This window comes from Aulonocara stuartgranti (genome assembly GCF_965226115.1).
Source record: "Aulonocara stuartgranti genome assembly, chromosome: 12".
NCBI classification, from domain to species: domain Eukaryota; kingdom Metazoa; phylum Chordata; class Actinopteri; order Cichliformes; family Cichlidae; genus Aulonocara; species Aulonocara stuartgranti.
Genome location: NC_138948.1, coordinates 10,544,836 through 10,565,962, shown reverse-complemented (window position 1 = coordinate 10,565,962; position 21,127 = coordinate 10,544,836). Strand labels below are relative to the sequence as shown.

At 40.8% G+C, this 21,127-nt stretch overlaps 1 protein-coding gene and 2 long non-coding RNA genes across 5 annotated transcripts; 2 read left to right on the top strand and 1 right to left on the bottom strand.

The window, feature by feature from the left end:
- Positions 1-3,406: 3,406 nt before the first annotated feature.
- Positions 3,407-13,567, bottom strand: LOC309718746. The gene is made up of 3 exons (XR_014280069.1): positions 13,281-13,567; positions 12,853-12,930; positions 3,407-3,970 (listed from the first exon to the last, which is right to left on the bottom strand). It is a non-coding gene; the product is annotated as an uncharacterized lncRNA (long non-coding RNA).
- LOC309718745 (uncharacterized protein) lies at positions 4,205-12,843 on the top strand. 3 transcript variants are annotated; one of them, XR_014280068.1, is made up of 2 exons: positions 4,205-10,749; positions 10,897-12,400. XR_014280068.1 is itself a non-coding variant. In XM_082554270.1 (2 exons), the coding sequence occupies exon 2, from the start codon at positions 4,671-4,673 to the stop codon at positions 10,509-10,511; it is 5,841 nt and encodes a 1,946-aa protein (XP_082410396.1). In that variant the 5' UTR covers positions 4,206-4,337; positions 4,485-4,670; the 3' UTR covers positions 10,512-12,400. The 3 variants fall into 3 exon arrangements, 2 of the variants coding, with proteins under 2 accessions (XP_082410396.1, XP_082410397.1); XM_082554270.1 differs by having other exon boundaries at positions 4,206-4,337; positions 4,485-12,400; XM_082554271.1 differs by having other exon boundaries at positions 4,984-5,066; positions 5,200-12,843.
- A 2,632-nt stretch (positions 13,568-16,199) lies between the features above and the next one.
- On the top strand, positions 16,200-19,278 carry LOC309718747. Its single transcript, XR_014280070.1, has 3 exons — positions 16,200-16,338; positions 17,219-17,360; positions 19,101-19,278. It is a non-coding gene; the product is annotated as an uncharacterized lncRNA (long non-coding RNA).
- Positions 19,279-21,127: the final 1,849 nt, after the last annotated feature.

The following is a 21,127-nucleotide window of genomic DNA, read 5'->3' as shown; positions in this document are numbered from 1 at the left end:
AGACAGATTTAGACAGAGGTGGTTCATTTGATACAGTACATCAGGGACTGTTGAAGATTACTTGTCAGACTGAGGGATTTTCAGTCAGCGAAAACACTGTGCATCTGTCTACATGAGGATTATACAGTGAAAGAAATAGGTCGTTGTAACAGGTTAGTTCAAATGATTGATCTGAGATGATCTTAAGGCAGTATGCACGGTAATCAATTTAACATCAAACAAGGTGATGAGCCTCTTTGAACTTGACAGTGACCCGATCAGTGATGTAAAGTAACAGCCTTAAAGACTTCTCTTTGAATGCTCTGGGTTCTAAGTCCTACGGTTATTCCCTACTAGTAAACTAGTTTACTGCTTTAAGTTCAACAACTATTTTAAGCCGCAACAGACCAGGAACGTCTTCAGGGTGTACTGTGTCTCTTGCCCTGTGACAGTCCCACCATGACTCTGAATCAGAGAAAGCTGAAGAGGATGGCTGGACAGACCGACAACAGGCATTATGATATAAGAATAAACATTTTGCAAGGGTTAATGTTAAGGTGGTGGAAACTATACTGAGAAACAGTTAAGTTGGAGTCCTGATCTATACATTTTTAGACCATCAAGCCTGACGTAACTGAAAAAGTAAAGACTCTATTAAACCGTAAGAGTGCACATTAGACTGCAAAGTTTAGGGTATGCACCTGTACTACTAACAGCTGATTTCTCTAAAAAAAAAAAAAAAAAAAAAAAAATCTCTTAATATTGTAACAATTTTATACCATGTCTCTGGTGATAAAGCAACAAGTACAAGAATATGAGAACAAATGTATTATATGAGCAGACTGTACTTTAAATATGTAGAAGAAATACCTTCATCGTGACCATTACAAGGTTAGTGACTCTAGGATAACGTGCACCAGAATAGGACCTGAGTGTTTTAATCAGATGTTTCTTTAAAAAAGAAAACACATGTGTGACTAATCATAGAACAGTCTCACTCTTCTTGCCCTTTTTCCAAGCATTTGGAGACTTTGTACCGTTATTTTCCCAAACTATTTCAATGTGGGAGAAAAAAAACCTTTTTTTTTTATTCTGATCCAAAAAATAATAAGAAACCATAACACATTAGCTGAGTTTAGAAATGCATTTTTTCACAATAAATAATTAGTTACTGTGGCTATGCTAAAGGGAAAATATGATCTTGTAGCATTGGAATGTCTCCTCTGTGTCCTGCCAAATCTGAGCTGGAAACACTTAGTAAGGAACCTGCGTGTACTAGGAACTGCTAATAATTTGCTTAAGGGAACCCACATCTGGTTGGATGGCTGAGGCAGAGGTTAAGAGTGTCGAAACTGGGCCACTGCTCCTTGCCAGTTGCAGGCTGAGAATAGGGCTTAATGTTAAACAAAAATCTTAACTGCAGGAAATAGGCCTGTTATCATAATATAACCATTTGCCTTGGCTGAGAACCAGACTAAAATTGTTCCTTGTTTACTATTTTTGACTAGGGCCAAAAGTTTATAGATAGATAAAGCTTAAATCCTTAGCACAGCAACAGCAGTTCCCCCATTGTTTATTTTTTAGTATCATGGCCAAAAAGTACAGCACATTGAAAAAGTGTGAAAAAAAAGCAAGTTTGTTTCCACAGCCATCAGCCTTGTTTGAGGGCTAAGACGATAATCCAAAGAGTTCCACCCTCCGAGCTACTGAGACGACTGCTCAAACGCTTCATAACTTCTTGCAACAGCTGCTTTAGGAAAACAGAAGCAAACACAGAAAAGTGTTTAAAAGTTACAACCTAGCTGGAACAGACGTGAAAACCAATTAAACATGAGAAAAGTGATGTTTGGGGTTTTTTTAGCTTGCAGAGGTTTTTCCTGCCATTCTTGGAGCTTATGGCAGAGCTGAATCTTAAAGCAGAGAATATCAAAAAAAGGGAGGGGGGGGGATAGAGAACAGATGACATGTAAAGGTAAGATGAGAAGGAATTTTGACAAGGCATTTGTCTTTGAGCATCATGGACGAACAGCTTGCAAGAATTTTGGCCTTGAGGATCTCACCTGTGCTATTCAAACACTGTTAATCTTGCTGATGATGCATTCCTTTCATTTGCTAAACTCTCTGTGCAATAAACTACCTCAAACTGACAGCACTGCACAGTGTACCCTAGTGTAATAATGATTTCTTAACTTCCCTGTAAAGAAAACATTAAGACGACAGGAGGACCAGAGAAGGTCAGCGGTTGCAGGGAATGAATCTTGAGTTTCTTGGGAGTGCATCACACCCTTTCTGTTCATATTATTGCTTTCCATTAGAAATAGGCTGAATCACATTCATATGACTTGTTTAATACTTCTGATTATCAACAGGAACTCTGTTGGCACATTTATCCTTAGTTGTGTGCATGAGGACATTTCAGGCCTACATGAAAACACAGCACCTTTGCTACTGCAGCAGTTCCGCTGTGAGATCCCCAACGTAAAAAGAAAATAGCCAACAAACAGTAGTGTATTTAGTTTTTCCATGAGGAAAACTCTTTTTAAGCGTAGTGCTATTATAGCAGCTTATCTGTCATTTTGTTAAACCCAGATTGTTTAGTGCATTTCCTACTAAAGATAACGAACATCAAAACAGTGGAAAGGCTAATGTCCTCAGTGAAATTCTAATGGGCCAAGAAAAGCTAAAATGACTCCTGACAGATCTCCATTTTTAATACTCAGTCGGGTTTTACTTTTGGGAAAAGATCACATAGCTGTCGGTTAAGAAGCTCAAATGTAGTCATAAGCTTTGTTACTACTAAGCGTTGTTATATAGTTACTGTGTGCAATAACTCACTGTTATTACCAGCTGTTTCTGGTGACAGGATAGCAAACTTCAGATTGATATACGTAGCAGAACTCCAACTTTTTAGTAGCCTAGGATTCCATCTATAACAAGGCATTATGATGGTGTGAATGTTAATAATGAATGTTAATTCAGTGTCCAACATAGTGTCCCCAGGTCAGTGCCTCAGAGTTTTACTGGCTCATGTACATTTTTATTGAAATGCAAAAGAAAAAGAATAATTTATATTTAAATTTTTAAGTATTACTAAGTTTAAAAAACAAATTTTATGTAATTTCACTTTAAATCTGAAAAATAATGTTACAAAAGCCTTGACACCCCCCCCCTTTAGACTCCCCTTTGTTTCCTCAGGTATCATTGCGATTGAAAACACGATGGCTGCCGTGAGCCTTCAGCAAGACGCCTAATTTAAACACGGTATCAGACTAAGTTCATCTGCATATTTTAATGTAATTTCTGTAGCCTTACTGGAGGTTTTTCACTGTGTAAAACAAACTGTGGTGGATGGAGCAGCTACAAAGTTCACTCTTCTTCATGTCAAAGTTTGTTGATCAGAAGCTTTGATGAAGGACTCCCACTAGGCTTTTTCCCAGTAAAGATTTTAATTGTGATTACAGGAATAGAGCTGCTGCTTTCTTTCACTCTACGTATTTGCTCTCCGCCGTGTGCATAGACACACTCCATGTTAAACTATGACAACATCATCATCACTGCTGCTGTTGTGTTATCAGTCTTTTTGTTGAAAAACTGGGGTCTGAGTGGGCTTAATGTTGTCATACTCTGTATTCGCATGGCTGCTCCTGGATATGTTTCTTTTCCAACTCTATAATTAGTTACATGGTGACAACTGAGCACTCCAGAGCTGTGTGTTACATGAAAACAACAAAGCAAGGACGTTTTTATAATCAAGGAATCATTGCAGGCCTACATCACAGTTCAATTGACTGATTTTACAGGTAAAATCAGGTAAACAACAAAGAGACAGATTTGTTTCATTAACAATACAGGTTGTTGTTTCTTGAATGGTAGAGGAGGTCATCTACTATTTGGAAGGTTGGTGGTTGGATCCCTGGTTGCTCCAGTCTGCATGCCAAAGTGTCCTTAGGCAAGTTGCTCTCTGATGCATTGGACTTGGATTGGACTGGAGCTTGAAATTTAAAAAGCACATAGGCAGAGAAAAAAGTGGATGTATGAATATGTGTGAATGGATACATGAGGCCTATTGTATAAACCCTTTGAGTGCTCAAGTAGAGTACAAAAGCACTATATAAGAACCAGTCCATTTATCAAAGCAGTTTGGGAAAACACCTTACACTACTGTACTGGAACTGTTTGTACGTTATTTCTCCAGGCCTATAGGGGGCGCAGGTTTGCACAGTTTGCTATGTTGAGCCAATTAGTCACTAAAAGAAGTGTGATAGGAAGTGTTTGCTCATGAGTGAAGCAAGACATGGCGTGTTTTCCTCTGATCCAAAGCCATCCACTCCGTTAAATCCCTTTGAGTGGCAATATGAGTAAGTTTCTTAATTGTGTTTACCTTTAAGAGAGGGTATATGACATTATTGAAGTGATTTGGAAACTTTTGATGTGTTTTATATGTCCACTTAAGTTCAACCCAAGCTAATGTTTATGTGACATTTCTGTATTCTGTATCATTTCAGTTTCACACTTTTTTGCATTAAATCCTGTCCAAATACAACACGTGCCTGTTCCTTGGAGGAAGTGATGCAAGAGAGAGTTTAGCTGGCTGTGAATCTCAATATAGGACACTGGGTCACATTGGGTGCAACAGTACAGTGAAATCATAGCGCTCTGCGAGGGACGTCGAGTGACAGTTCTACTCTAACATGGAGAAATCAGAGGCTGAAGGTCAAAACGACGAGGAAGCAAGGTCCACTCGCTCAAGAAGGTCCTCAAAGTCTTCAGGAAAACTGACTGTTAGATCATCTGCAGCATGTTCAAGCAGGTCGTCAGCATCAACCCGAGCCAGTATGGCAGCAGCGCGGGCACAAGCAGAAGCTCAAGCAGCAAAAGCCAGATTAGCTTACGCTGAGAAGGAGATGAACATTAAAGTAGAAAAGGCCCGTCTAGAAGCAACTCTGGATGTAATCAACCTCCAAAAGGAAGCAGATGCAGCCTTGGCTAAAGCAGAGGTAATGGAGTCAGCAGCAGCTCAATTTGACAAAGCTGAATCAGGGGAAGAGTGGCCATTGTCACCCCTACAAGTAACCCCAGAGCAAAAAGTGAGTGAATACATAAATAAACACAGCCACACTGACCTGGTTCCAGACATTACATCTCACCATGATGACAGTAAATATCAGAATGAACAATCCAAACAACCAGTAATGTACACACCTCTTTGTCCCAAACAAGAGCCAGTGCAGTACTCATTCATGCCACAAGATGGGGCAGAGAGACGACTACAAAGAGATGTAAGTCCACAGACTCTCCACGATGCATTACAACTGCAGCACGGATTAAGCTCAAATGATAATGCAGACACCATAGCAAGCGACCTCGCCAGATTCTTAGCCAAGAGTCAGCTAATAACTGGAGGGCTGTCTAAATTTGACGACAAGCCAGAAAATTACCTTAGTTGGAAAGCCACATTCCAGAGCACTGTTAGGGACCTTGGTCTAACAGCCACTGAAGAAATCAACCTACTCATTAAGTGGTTAGGCCCAGAGTCTTCTGAACACGCCAAGAGATTAAAAGCAGTCAACATAAAGCATCCACCTGCCGGTCTGAACATGATATGGTTGAGACTAGAGGAATGTTACGGCTCACCAGAAGCAATAGAAAACTCCCTGTTTGCCCGAATACGAGACTTTCCAAAGCTCTCCAGTAAAGAACCACACAAGCTTCGCGACCTATCAGATCTGCTGTGTGAACTCCAAGCTGCAAAGCTAGATGGTTATTTGCCTGGTTTAAGTTACCTCGACACAGCTAGGGGAGTACATCCAATTGTGGAGAAGCTGCCCTTCCATCTTCAAGAGAAGTGGACAATGGTAGGGTCAAAGTTTAAAGAAGACCACAATGTTAGCTTCCCACCATTCTCATTCTTTGTCGAATTTGTGAAACGTCAAGCAAAAGCAAGGAATGATCCAAGCTTTACCACACCTTTCAACACGACTCTTTCCTATGCCAACCACATGTCCAGCTACAGAAAAGAAAAACCGTTAAGTAACCACAACCAAAGGTCATCGGTTACAGTGCACAAGATGGACATATCATCAGAGGGATCAAAGGTAAAAAAAGCAGACGAAGACATTGAAAGACAGTGCCCCATACATCACAAACCCCACCCACTCAAAAGATGCAGGGGCTTTAGAGCTATGCTGCTTGAGCAGAGGAAGAGGTTCCTCAGAGACAATAGCATTTGTTACCGCTGCCTTGCTTCCACCGGCCACCAAGCCAAAGACTGTACAGTCATGATTAAGTGTGAAGAGTGCAATAGTGAGAAACACCTGGCAGCTCTTCATCCTGCCCCAACACAGCAAATGCTCAGACCTCCTTCATCTCCTGAAGTGCACGGCGGGGAGCAAGCAAATCCACAAGCCCCGGATGTTACTGCCACATGCACAGAGGTATGTGGAAATAAAATCACAGGGAGATCCTGTTCTAAGGTTTGCTTAGTGCAAGTCTATCCCAAGGGTCAGCGAGACAACGCCAGAAGGATGTATGCAATAATTGACGATCAAAGTAACCAGTCACTTGCAAAGACAGAGTTTTTTGACATATTTAACATACAAACCACACCTGAACCATACATGCTGAAAACTTGTAGTGGTGTAACACACACGACTGGTAGAAGAGCATGTGGCTACATGGTTGAGTCATTAGATGGAAAAATGAGTTTCCCTCTCCCCGCGCTCATTGAGTGCAATGCCATCCCCAACAACAGGGAAGAGGTGCCAACTGCAGAAGCTGCTTTACACCACCCGCACCTGAAAGCAATAGCTGCTCAAATACCACCTCTCGACCCAAGTGCAGACATTCTGTTGCTGATAGGACGCAACCTTCTGAGAGTTCACAAAGTGAGGGAGCAAATCAATGGCAGAGATAATGACCCATTTGCACAGAAGCTTGACCTGGGCTGGGTTATCATTGGCGATGTGTGTCTTGGTAATGCCCACAAGCCAAGTAAAGTGAATGTTCTGAAAACCTATGTATTGGACAATGGGCGCCCAAGCTATCTCACTCCCTGCGACAGTCACCTTAGTGTAAAGGAGGACTTCAGTCTGAGCCAAACCAAAGCCATCTCCAGTCAACCGCCATCTGCTCTCTCACACCAAAAGCCCACGGCTGAGAATTTGGGAGACTCTGTGTTTTGTCACACCAGCAACGACAACCACCTTGCTCATTCAGCTGAAGATGTAATCTTTTTGAAAAAGATGGCAGGCTTCTTCAAGGACAATACAAACAGCTGGGTTGCACCACTCCCGTTCCGAACCCCCAGACGCAAACTCCCGGATAACCGGTCCTACGCCTACCAACGGCTGATGTCGTTACGACGTACGCTCGACAAGAAACCAGAAATGAAAACACATTTTGTGGAATTCATGCAGAAAATGCTAGATAACCAACATGCAGAGCTCGCACCACCTCCCAATAGAGACAAAGAGAACTGGTATCTCCCCATTTTTGGTGTGTACCATCCCCAAAAGCCAGGGAAGATACGCGTTGTGTTTGATTCGAGTGCACAGTTTGATGGAGTGTGCCTCAATGAGGTGCTGCTTTCTGGCCCGGACCTGAACAACACACTTTTGGGTGTGCTGCTTCGCTTCAGGAAAGAACCAGTCGCAGTCACAGCTGACATTGAACAAATGTTCTACTGCTTTGTGGTCCAAGAAGACCACAGAGACTACCTTCGCTTTCTTTGGTACAAAGACAACGACCTTGGCAAAGACGTAGTAGACTACAGAATGAGGGTGCATGTCTTTGGTAACAGTCCTTCCCCTGCAGTGGCAATTTACGGGCTGAGACTGGCAGCAAGGGAAGCAGAAAGCGAGTATGGAACTGATGCCCGAGACTTCGTAGAGCACAACTTCTATGTCGATGACGCATTAAAGTCTTTCCCAACTGCAGCTGAGGCTGTTGATGTCCTACAGAGAACTCAGAAAATGCTTGCCCTCTCAAATCTACGTCTCCACAAGATTGCTTCCAATAAAGTGGAAGTGGTGAGTGCATTCCCCCCTGAGGATAGGGCCAAAGATATCAAAGATCTCGATTTAACAACAGATGAGCTTCCAGTCCAGCGCAGCTTGGGGGTAAGTTGGAACCCCACAACAGACACGTTCACATTCCACGTTCCACAAGAGCAAAAACCCTTCACTCGCCGGGGCGTACTCTCAACAGTGAACAGCTTGTTTGACCCTCTTGGTTTGCTTGCACCTGTAACCATCAAAGGCAGACTTCTTCTCAGAGAGCTCTCCAGCGGCAACCTTGAGTGGGACAGTTCCTTACCCCAAGACATGTACGACGGCTGGAGAAGGTGGCATGACTCGCTACGAAGTCTCACAAACCTGCACATTCCCCGCCCCTACGTCACGTTCTCCATCTCACAAGCCACATTCATCGAACTTTGTGTTTTCTCAGACGCTTCAGTGAAAGCCATCGCTGCGGTAGCTTACCTGAAGGTCACACATGAAGATAGGCACAGTGAGGTCGGATTCGTTATGGGTAAGGCCAAACTAGCTCCTGTACCAGAACCGACCATTCCTCGATTAGAGCTGTGCGCTGCAGTGCTTGCTGTGGAGATGTCAGAGCTTCTCACAGTAGAACTAAACGTAAAGATTGACAAGACAACATTCTACACTGACAGTAAAGTGGTGTTAGGATACATTAACAATCAAAACAGAAGATTCCATGTATATGTGAACAATCGTGTACAGAGAATCAAGCAGTCTTCCCTACCAGATCAATGGAGATACGTCCCATCAGAGCACAATCCTGCCGATCATGGCTCTCGGTCTGTACCAGCAGACAAACTCTCTGGTACTTCATGGTTGTACGGCCCAGCATTTCTTCTCAATCACGAGACTCTCTCCCCAGAAAAGGGTCCATTTGAACTCGTCGATCCAGAGTCGGACATTGAAATTCGACGTAACGTCAATGTGCTTGTGACCACAACTGCTCCAGGTGCCTTGGGTTCATCACGCTTTGAAAGATTCTCAAAATGGACTTCCCTTGTCCAAGCGGTGGCCTACCTTCGCCACATCTCCCACAGTTTCAAGTCTAAAGATGGTGGTGCCTGTAGCGGCTGGCATCTTTGTAAGGCTAGTCTCACAGATGAAGCGTTATATGAAGCAGAGCACACAATCATCAGGTGTGTCCAGCGTGAAGCCTATGCAGAAGAAATAAAATGCATCATGGCGAAACGAGACTTACCTCGCAACAGTGCTCTTCACAAACTTCATCCCATCGTCGATGGCAAAAACTTATTGCGAGTAGGAGGTCGACTTGCAGAGTCTGGCTTGCCGAGTCATCAGGCTAACCCTCTTCTGATACCAGGGAAGCATCACATTGCAACACTGCTCATTCGACATCACCATGAAGCCACCCAGCACCAAGGAAGACACTTCACTGAGGGGGCTGTGAGAGCAAGTGGCTTATGGGTAGTTGGTTCTAAGAGGTCTATCAGCAGTGTAATCCACAAATGTGTCACCTGCAGAAAGCTTCGAGGTAGAACAGAGCAGCAAATCATGTCTAACTTACCTGCCGAACGCCTTCAGACGGACCCCCCATTCTCTTATGTTGGCCTCGATGTATTTGGACCGTGGGAGGTTTCAACACGCCGCACCAAAGGTGGTCATGCAAACAGTAAGAGATGGGCAGTCTTGTTCACTTGCATGTCTACACGGGCTGTTCATATTGAAGTGATTGAAACTCTCAGCTCTTCCAGTTTCATCAATGCTCTTCGCAGGTTCTTTGCGATCAGAGGCCCTGCCAAACAGTTGAGGTCAGATTGCGGAACCAATTTCATTGGTGCCTCCAAGGACCTAAAGTTGCATTCCCCAAAACCTGGTGATACAAGTGTGGATGACTACCTACGCAAGCAGAGGTGTTCCTGGGTGTTTAATGCTCCTCACTCATCTCACATGGGTGGCGCCTGGGAGCGTATGATAGGCATCTCACGACGCATCCTGGACTCAATGCTCCTACAAGCAGGAAACCCTACTCTAACTCACGAGGTCCTGACAACGTTAATGGCGGAAGTCACGGCTATTATCAACGCAAGGCCACTTGTACCCGTTTCCTCGGATCCAGACGCTCCCTTAATCCTGACCCCCTCAGCTCTGCTCACCCAGAAGTTCGATCCGATTCCAACTCCACCTGGGGAATTCACCAAGGCCGACATATATACACGGCAGTGGAAGAGAGTTCAAGCCCTTGCCGACACATTCTGGGCCAGGTGGCAGAGGGAGTACCTCCACATGCTCCAAGGTCGTCAGAAATGGCAGCGCAGCAAACCAAACTTGAAGGAAGGAGACGTTGTTCTTCTGAAGGACAAGCAACTAAAAAGAAATGAGTGGCCTATGGGTGTCATCGTGAAGACACTTCCAAGCAGAGACGGAGTTGTCAGAAAGATGGAAGTGAAGGTGACACGCGACAAGATTGCAAAGACATTCTGTAGACCCATTTCGGACTGTATCCTTCTTCTGAGAGATTGGTCTCATGTGTAAATAGGGTCTAGTGGCAATCTTAAAATAATGCCAGGCGGGGAGTGTACTGGAACTGTTTGTACGTTATTTCTCCAGGCCTATAGGGGGCGCAGGTTTGCACAGTTTGCTATGTTGAGCCAATTAGTCACTAAAAGAAGTGTGATAGGAAGTGTTTGCTCATGAGTGAAGCAAGACATGGCGTGTTTTCCTCTGATCCAAAGCCATCCACTCCGTTAAATCCCTTTGAGTGGCAATATGAGTAAGTTTCTTAATTGTGTTTACCTTTAAGAGAGGGTATATGACATTATTGAAGTGATTTGGAAACTTTTGATGTGTTTTATATGTCCACTTAAGTTCAACCCAAGCTAATGTTTATGTGACATTTCTGTATTCTGTATCATTTCAGTTTCACACTTTTTTGCATTAAATCCTGTCCAAATACAACACGTGCCTGTTCCTTGGAGGAAGTGATGCAAGAGAGAGTTTAGCTGGCTGTGAATCTCAATATAGGACACTGGGTCACATTGGGTGCAACAGTACAACTACAGCTATGACCTTTACATTCTTAAATCAAGAAATGAGTAGCAAACAGATATACAACTCAAACGCTGGTGTGAGTATAACGTAAAAGCAAAAGTGAGTATTGCATGCAGTGTTTTGTCTTACTATCAATTACACCAACTCAGCCTGTAGACAGCTCCAGAAGGATATAATTAATGTCTCAGACCAACAAAAAACAGATGTAATTCTGTTCACGAAGAGGCCACCATGCAGCCCCTACACAAGTATTACTGAGAAACTATTTGCTTCAGGCACTGCAACATGTAGATTTCTCTTAACAAGGGTTTCTAGACATAGGATTCTCTCATATAGTAACACAAAGTTGAGAAAACTACCACCAGTGAAAATAGATTATATTGGTTGGAGAGTTAAACATCGACTTCTTAGGAAAGACTTGATCGTCGTCATGATTCTGCTTTTGGAGTCTTTGTATGTCTTTAGAGTAACACAAGAACATGTGCTGAAAGTGAGATAGAGAGAAGAAGAAGGCATGGGGAGTTTTGATAGTTTCAGCCCCAAATTACTGATAGTAACACTGAAACAAATTTTCCAGTCTACCATAGCATTTAAATGACCTGCTATGATGATGAGTACTGCAAGTGCATCATGTGAACACACATAAGCTTATGTAATGAATCATCTGCTTTTGAATAATTATTACCCTTACTTTCAGATATCTGAATAACTTTACCAGATTTCTGTTACCTTGTTGGATTACTGTTGCACATTTGGACACTTCACTGTTGCTACAAGTGTACAAGCTCTTTTCCCAGACAGAAAAATGACCAATAACATCTGTAAGCGAGGGCATGCCAGCTTTCCAGCTTTTTGTTTTTGGTCACTCTGACTAATATAATGACTCACTTTTTAAAAGGGATATCCAACTTTGAGGTTCACAGTGTTTTTATTACAGTGGTGTTGTAAAGTAATGAGTTACTGTAACAAATCACCCCAAGTCAGTCCATTTCTATGAGGTCATTACATGCAAACAGAGGACTTTGAATCAAAGGAAAAGTATCATTAACACTACCATTCAATCTTGATGTCTACAGTTCTTGCATTCTTTAATTGGAATAAAATCATTTTTATTATTTTATTCTTCTTAAACCGTTACAACAAAATGAGAGAGACTGGCACGTTTTTGTCTGTAAACCTATCTTCAACATCTGAGGGAACCTAAAGAAGGGGGTTGTACCCAAATCTACAGACTCTTGTCGAAGTTCATTTCCCCCAGCCTCCTCCACTCAATGAATTCCAGATGTTTTGCAGACGAAAGTGAATTTTAAAGGGTGGAGGGATGCTGGCAGTTGTGAGGAGCTGTTCGTTTTTTGTACAGTAATGCATATATGTACCTAAAAAAAAAAATTAAAAAAAGTCATACAGACCCCTTATGCATGGCAAGACTCCAAAGTCTTGCTGAGAGATTCTGCCTTTAATCTCCTAAAGAACATTATCAGCATTCAGCAGTAAAAGTAGCAGCATAATTTACGAGTTACGATAAACGCAAACGCAGATACACTTAATACAGCCAAAATAACAGAGCAAGTCCACACACACTGTACAATTGCCAACTTAGTTCAAGTAACAGCCAGAATCATTTCAGAGTCTAATGAAGTCCTGAGCAGCACATCTTTGGCAGAAAGTCCACAATTCTTCTAAAATTTACATACTAGGTCAGGCAAGCAGAGGAGGTGTTTCTGATCTACTGACTGTGTGTGGTCTGCCTCACTGGAATAACCTAGAGTCATGACTGGAAAAAAATACTGCTCTCCATTTTTAATAAATATCAAATCCTTCTTGCCTGAGGGAGAGATGAAAAGAAGCCTCCATCTAGTGTTCCTCTTGGCTCCTAATAAAGTGGCAGCCCCCATGCAAGACTCTAAGACAAGAGGAATCAAATGAAAAATGCATGAAATGTAATTATTGTCCCCGCAGCTTGTGCAATATAAAAGCATATGAGTATGAGTTGCTTCTACTAAACAAGTGAAATGAAAGTGTTCACTTGAACATACTTTTAAATAGTCTGAGCAAGTTAGCTATATGTAGCTATATGTGCTTTATTATTTTTTTTCCCAAATATGAAAGATGTCATTTTGTGAATAACCATGGACTTCTCTGACCCCTCATCAAATCCATTAAGGTTTCCCTCAAACTGCTTGAAGCACCAACAAGTCTGACTTCTAGCTGCAAATCATGGTTTCACACTCGCCACTCTTTCGCCTGACTCACTTGACCAGGATTGCAGACTCATTGTTTGCTTTCCTTCCCGGTAGCAGCAAACGCTGGCGACCGCGCATGACATTGGCAGCAGATGTGGCGGGGCCCAGAAAAAATAAACTGCTCGACGATGATGCTGTCCGCAGAAGCTAAATATTGACTTAGCGACCTGTAATCAGATTCACACACATGACAGAATGGAAATAAACAGCAACATTGGCCCATGTCGCCTCTGCCGACCCTCCCACCACAACACAAGAACCCCAGCTCGCAGGGAAAAAATCGTCCGCCTGGGAGCTGTAAGCTCAGTCGATCTGGTAATGAGAACTTGCATATGACGCCAAGGGGTGGGAAAAGGAAAATTGTAGACCTATTATGATGTATAATTACTTGTGTGACAGTCCTGCCTCCTACCAGCTCTAAAATCCTGCTTAGTGAAAGTTTTGCTGTGGACTCTTTACGGCTTTTAAATTTCTTCTCAGAAAATTTTAACCTAAAAAAAAAAAAAAAAAAAAAGTACATATTTTGATAAGGAAAAAAAATAATAATTTCATGGTTGATTCAATGAGGTTTAAACCCCACGTTTCTGTATTTGACCAAAACAAATGGTGCTTGTTTAAGAGATAACCTTTTCTCCACATATGTTTATAAGATCAGTGTTAATCCAAGCATCTGTTTATCTGCCTGAGTCACAGCGCCGGCTCATTTTCTACAGAGACAGAAAACATTAAGCCAGCATTCTCTGAGCTCCATAAATTAAGGTTCAAAATATAAGACCTTCATGTGGTTGGAATCTGCAGATTAAACAATGGTCATAAATCAGGCACATCTGGGGTGCAATAAATCTGTCCTTCTATTTTTGGACACCTCGCTCTGAGTCCGGTTTGCCAGGATTTGAAGAGCTCTCAATGCAGATAGAGGGATCAGTATGGCTTGAGCATTGTCTCACGCAGTTGTATTATTCATCCATGAAAATCACTTTTTGCTATGGATCAGCATGTACTTGGAATCAAATTGTCCATGAAGTTCATTACTTTGATATTACAGTCTTTTCCAAGGATTATTTTGGCTCTCAGCAAGAGTTCTTTTTTCTGCTGATCAGCAAAATGGCACGACTGATTCAGTGGTAACAAATACAGTTTGAACTGAAAAAAATTCAAGCATGTCCCAGCTTGTGTGCTGTATTACAGAATAATAAATTAACGTTTGCTTGACTCTAAATTATAAGTACACCTGCTGCCATCATATCCAGTCATTTGTACATGAAGACTAAGACATGTACCAAAACTAAACATGCAACTCCTTCTATCAATATCACTATTGCATTTTATTTAAGACACTGATCGTTTACGTGGACGCACACAGCCATTCCCTTCTTCAAATGCTGAAATCCCGCAGTCATTCTTTAATTATTATCTAGGTTTATGATGTCCAACGTAGAATAGTGAATGTGTTATTGTATCATTATGTTGCTAGAGAAAAGCAAAGCTTTGATCTAGTTTGTATTTGAGTTGCATGCATAATTATTATTTCTGTCTCCTTGGTTTATTTGCAGCAGATGTGTGGGAATTGATTCTGTATTACACCAAACCATCTGCTATTCATTCACTCTTCATTTGTTTTGTTTTCTATGAATTGAACACGCTCAGAATGAACGTTTGGAATCTTTTATCACTTGCCAGTTGTCCAAACTAATGAGGGATATGAAAGCTTTCTGCTGAGCTTTATATTTTGGGGCATAACAGCCTTTAACCACATGCTTTTGTAGGCTTTATGTATATATTTATATACACTCTAAATACGCGCTCAGCGCGTTTATATCTGAAGCCATCAATCTGAAGGCCTAAATCAGAACAAAAGGGATGCTGGAGCCAGGAAGATATTCATTGTCTCCCATAAAAGAATTAGCTGAATAAACAGCTTTAATGCAAACTTGCATGGAGTTCCAGCCTTTTCAAAAGTTGGAAATCCACACAAGTTCAATGTAGATATTCGTTTTACTGGACTGGCATGACTTTCAAGTTTTTTTCTCTCTGCAAAGCGTAGAAAAAGCTACAAAGTCCACCAGGAGTTGATGGTGTTGGCATACGCCAAATAAAAACTTTCACCAAGAGGACCGCGGTTTGTGTCTTATGTGGTATCATTACATCTCTGTAATTGTATTTTTAGAATAGACTGGGAAGAAAATTACACAAAAAAAACCAAAACATTTTTGGTGAGGTTTATGCCCCAAAGCTACAATACTGTACAGAAGTCTTGTGAAAGCACTCGGTTCTTTATATTTGCTAGGATAAAGGGAAATATTTGCATTGATCTATTGTGAAAAAATAAATGCAAATCCAATATATACTATATTTCCAGGCTTTATGAAAGACATTTAAAGCTCTTCTTTGAATTAACACAAAACTGGTTCACCCCTTGACTTCTAGGTCCTCAGCCCTATTAAATGTTAACTTACAGAGGATCACTGGAGGGTCGTTGGTCTTCTTTGCAAAATGTTGTTGTTGTCTTTATTTTAACCTATTAAGAACATTGACATAAATCTTTAACATAGATGGTAAAACTGAATTAATGGAACTGTTTCTCACTGTGTTTGTGTAAAATGAAGAGCACACTTCTACCGGTGTCTTTGGACTCCAATACAAACATTAGAGCCTAACCTGATGTCTAGCATTTGTCGACCAAAAACAGTTAATGGATACTTGTGGCTATTTTGCGTAACTGTGTTCACAGTAAGGCTAATAATTATACATGTTGCAGATGCTGCTTTTTCCATATACCCTCTAATAGCAGGTTTTAAACCAAACCCAGGTAAGATGGCTGCCATATGGTTCCATTTGTGTGTGGGAATGTGTTTTGACATTTCCTTTTTATTGTTAAGATCTAAATGAAATATCCAACTGTTGCCTTTTATTCCAGTAGGAGGCTGTAATTGTCGGATGCCTGGATAAACTGTCAGCTTAGACCGATTTCTTCTGCAGCCATCTGGACCATTAGTCCCCCTTCAATGCCTGCACATTTTTGGACTCACTACACAGGGGAGGAGATAGCGGCTCAGATGACGCCAAAGGTAATCACAGGAACTTGAATGGGCCCCTGCCACTGATGCACAGACCAGACTGATAAGTTGGACAAAATGCACATTTGAGGTTGAGATTTTTTTTTCCAGGACAGCCTAATTGCTGCTGAGTGGTGGGCAGTTTGGCCAGATAATCAAGATGGCAGAAAATTGATTAATCCCTAGCCAGTCTTTTGAATGAAGCCAAGTTTCCTTCAGTTTGAACAATTCCATCATTGAGGGGGGGAAAGGGAAAGTTTTTCAGAAATACACGTCATGTGTGACTACACGTGTCTTTCTGATTTGAAGCTCACTCTTGGTTGATAAACTAAGCATATTATATACATACTACAGCAGTATGTACCATAACCTTTGTTCCAGGGTAAGAATTGCTTTAATAAAAACAAAACAAAAAGAAAGAAAGAAAGAAACCATTTAATATTCCCAGCAATAATCCCTTGGAGGGAATTGAGCCTTCAATAAATATTTAGCCATATATACTGCTGTGAAGCACAAGAAATTAAATGCTCAGGTAAAAATCATGTTGTTTCTGTTATTCTACTCCACTGTGTGAAGTAGAGTATGAAGCATATAGCAATACACTGGAAACAACAGAAGCATATTATATTCACAGTAAGAAAATAAATATTCAGGTTTTGCTCTAATGAGAATTTCTTTCAGATAATTTTGTGGTGTGACATTTTTCTCATTATCACGACAAATTATCCTGCTATGTTACAAACTCCTTTTTAATAGAACACATTTAAATCTAAATTGAATTATAAAGAGAACAAATCAAAATCTAATAAGAAAGCCTTTTTTGCTATCTTTTGAATTAACACTAATGCATGCTCAAATACCTGCTCAACTGATCATCTTGTGTTCTTTACAGTGATGTGCTCCAAAACACATTAACGAAGTGACATCCAAACCAAGAGCAAAACCCCCTGCTCCTTTCTGACTGGGACAAAATAAGCTTCCATTCGGAGAAAGACTGATTCCTCAGTCACACATGATAATTCCTTTATGCCATTGTAAGTAACCTACCATTACCTTGGATGATAGTAAATGCTTGTGTTTCGTGTGTCAGCCTTTCCTGGCTTTCCTTCTGGGAAATCACCTGCAGAGTGTGTAAAGGCAGCTGTAGGAGGTGAGCTGCAAAAGCCATAAGCCTTTGACAGCTCACATGTTGTTTGCTTAGCGATAACTTTTCAAAGAGAAGCTGTTTTGCGTATCCAGCTGTTTAAAGAAATGTCAGTGAGAGTGGCATTCCTACATGCTTTTGAACTTTTCTAATGATGATAAATAGGATGTTTAAGGCCATGCACTCGTACAGCATTAGTATAACTTCCTGGGGGGGGAGGCCTGGAGAATCTCATATGAAACTTTTCTACATTTTCCGTCTCTAAATAATTTCGCATGGATCTTTCTTCAAATGAAACTCCTCTAGTGCCTCAGGCAGAAGAAATAATTTGGAGTAGTGAATGTTTACTACTTCAGACTGCAACTGTACCACGACTTTCAAACGCAATGTTCTCCAGCATTCATTTTTGCTTATATGTTACCTAGAGAAGTCTGTAATGTTAATGATTAATTTATGCATGGTGTCAGACCCAAACAGGTCCAGAAACAACACTTGATAGGGATCATTTTTGTGATTTAAAAGAAATACACATAAAACTATAATGTTGGGATGGGTTAGTGGAACAAACTGTACACATTACACTGGTTCATGATGTCAGTTAACACAGGCGCATAACAGAAGCAAGGTTCCACACATAAAATTCAAGCGCAATGATGCTACTACCCTTCACACTGAAGTTATACTCACGCAAAGGTACTTTGAGCTGCTCACCAATTTTCTAAGGGGTATGGGACAGATTTTCCATCAGGTGCCACCGGTGATGTCTGACATGATGTATATTATATCGTTTAATATTAATTGTCCTATTAGCTGTGCTTTAGTCTCCATTAACTGATACAATGAATGCTGCTAAATCTAGCAGCATTCTGGTATCGACTGTATTTACTACTGGCTATGGCAGCGCACAGCCTGCAGCCTATAATAATGCTCTGATTATATATAGATTAACTGCAGAGATCTTGACAGCTCCTTTTTCATTGCACCATTATAATATAAAAATACTGATTAGATCAGTAATAGCCAAATGAACATGTAAGCCTCCTGGTTTCTTTCAGAGGTCCTGCATCACTGGCAGTCCAAACTTGCTGTTTTTACAATGCAGGCATTCAGTTTCAGTTTCTACGTCATATCTATTTATTCATATGCTGTATGTACATATCATTTTAAGAGGTTAACATCTTAAAACTCAGATGTGTAGCACAAAGAAAATTTCCACTTTCAGTATTAGATTTCGTCTACAGTCAAGCTCTGACAATACTTACACTTAGACATGCAAAACATATAACAATGACCGAAACAAATGTTACCTAAAGTGGACAAACACTTAAATCTGCTTACAATGTCAAATTGTTACCATTTGTGGTTAAACACTTTAGAAAGGGATTTCTGTTTCTGGTAGAAGCAGAATAGGGAGTGGAGACACTGCAGTCACTTTCTGAAAATTACATTTAGATTGCACATAAACAGATTTGAGTTTCACCCACTCTGTTGTCAACAACTGCGGTGCATACTGTGGATTTAAGTTTCAGATTCACAATGAAGGCATATAATGCGCTGACCAGATAAATCTAATAATGCATCCTACTGAGTTTGTCTCAGATTAATCTGAATCCCTTCTATTTCCATTTAGGCATGGCTGTCAAAGATACAGTCCCAAAGGACATGAGGGACAGCAAAGTGTTGTTTATTCTTCAGCTTTCTCCAGGGCACGAAGAAAATGCCAACAAGGTTTTCATTGTGAAAGAACAGATATCCTTTGTGTTCCCTGCCATTGAGTTCTGTGTTTCCATAGCCCAATGCTCTCCACCCTCTAAATCATATAATATTCCTGAATTACAAAGACATGCGGAGAATAGGGTTTCTTTTTTCTCAGACATTTCTGTCAGTGTCTTAAAGTTTTGTCTTGGCCAAGAAATCTGAGCCCTGCTCCAGAGGCAGATCAACACACTTACCGAAGACAATGCCTGTCAGTAATTTATGGGTTTGAAGAAGTCTGGTGTAAAAGCCATAAAAAGTTAAAGTCTGATGGAAGGGGAACAGTTACACTTGGTGTTTAAACGTGGCACAATTTGGTGCCAACTGTATTAAACATGGATTTCAAACAACTTAACAAGACTTAGAGGCTACAGTCAACAGATCTCTGGGCTATGATGAGGGAGAGCAGTGCCTTCTAACATACTGATGTTTAACAGCCATATTTATTTATATCTTCACCAATGTTTTTTAGTGTGTTGGCATGGAAACATTTGTTTATAACCAAGTTAAAATTTATCTATTTAACAATGTGGGGTTTTTGTTTTTTGTTTTTTTGGTGCATCTTAAGAGAGACTTAACCAAACAAATGAACTTAAGCAAATTTACAGATTGATTTTTCTTTTTGATGAATCTAATTAAAGCCGCAAAACATAGACGTTAACATCTTGTTAGTACCAAGGGAAATTTAGAAGATCATCAAGCGCTCCAAGATGTATCATTTTGGAGCAGTGAATGTCTCTATGATACTTGACATGACAGTTCATCCAATAGCTGTCAATGTGATCAATGCGCATATTTCCACTCCTATGAGGCAATGAGAATAAATGCTATTGATTAAACACTATTCAGTTCAAGTTATTAGAATATTATACATTCTGGGAATTGCATATGCACAAATACCACAAAAAAGTTAAGTTGGTTGGTTAGTTGGCCGGTAATTCTGAACAAATAAATAAAAAATAAAATACAAAAACACTATACATCAGTGAGGTTAGTATCAGACATACTAAAACTCATGAAGGTATATAAATGTTTTAATTCCAAAGGTAGAAGTTTAACACTTATCAAGACCTACCCTTTTTTGTATAAACAAACAAATGTGCAAACTAAACGTATATGCTTAAATATAGTCTACATACATACTGTGAGATGTGCTATTGGTTCCCACAGCCAGTTTATTGAGGATGTAGTTTCCGCTCAGTGCATGAAGTTTGCTTCTGTGCTTGACAAATGTGCATCTCCACCTTGTTGGAAATATGTTCCATTATAGTTTCTTTTTTCTCTCTCTCTGTTATTTTCCCTCTTCTTCCCTCTCCCCACAGCTTTCCCATCATTCCTACCTCTTCCCTTATTGGCTGTCAGGGACATGTCTGTGGTTCTGTGGGATCCTCCCATGTAAACAGGCATGTTTTACCGCCAGCAGACTGCCAAACCCTCTCAATTTGTCACTTCCCCAAGTCAGTTTGTGTTTTGTGGCTTGCAAGGTGCTAGCAAAGGTACTTAAAGGGGAAACCTCAGGCAAAGTGAGGCCAGAGATGGAAGAGATGTGGTCAACGGTTTGCGCTCTTTCATAGGTGCGCTGAAAGTACAAAACCACTAGAGTGCCTCAAACAGTAACCAACACAACCTTCATATGTTTGTACTTCAGATTATATTTTTTCTTGGTTGACAGATGTTGCTTCTTAGTAAATCTCACCAGCAGGTTGTAATATTACTTGCAGTTGTAACCAATGGTCACTGGCACTGCTCATCCAGAGCTTGGCATCTGTGTGGTCTGAACCACAAACCTACCATTCATTAGTAGCACGTGGCATTTAAGCATACTTGATAAAAATAGGCCTACAACTTTTTGAGTGCTGAGGAACCCAAATTTTGTTTATAAAGACGATAAGTTCCAGTAAT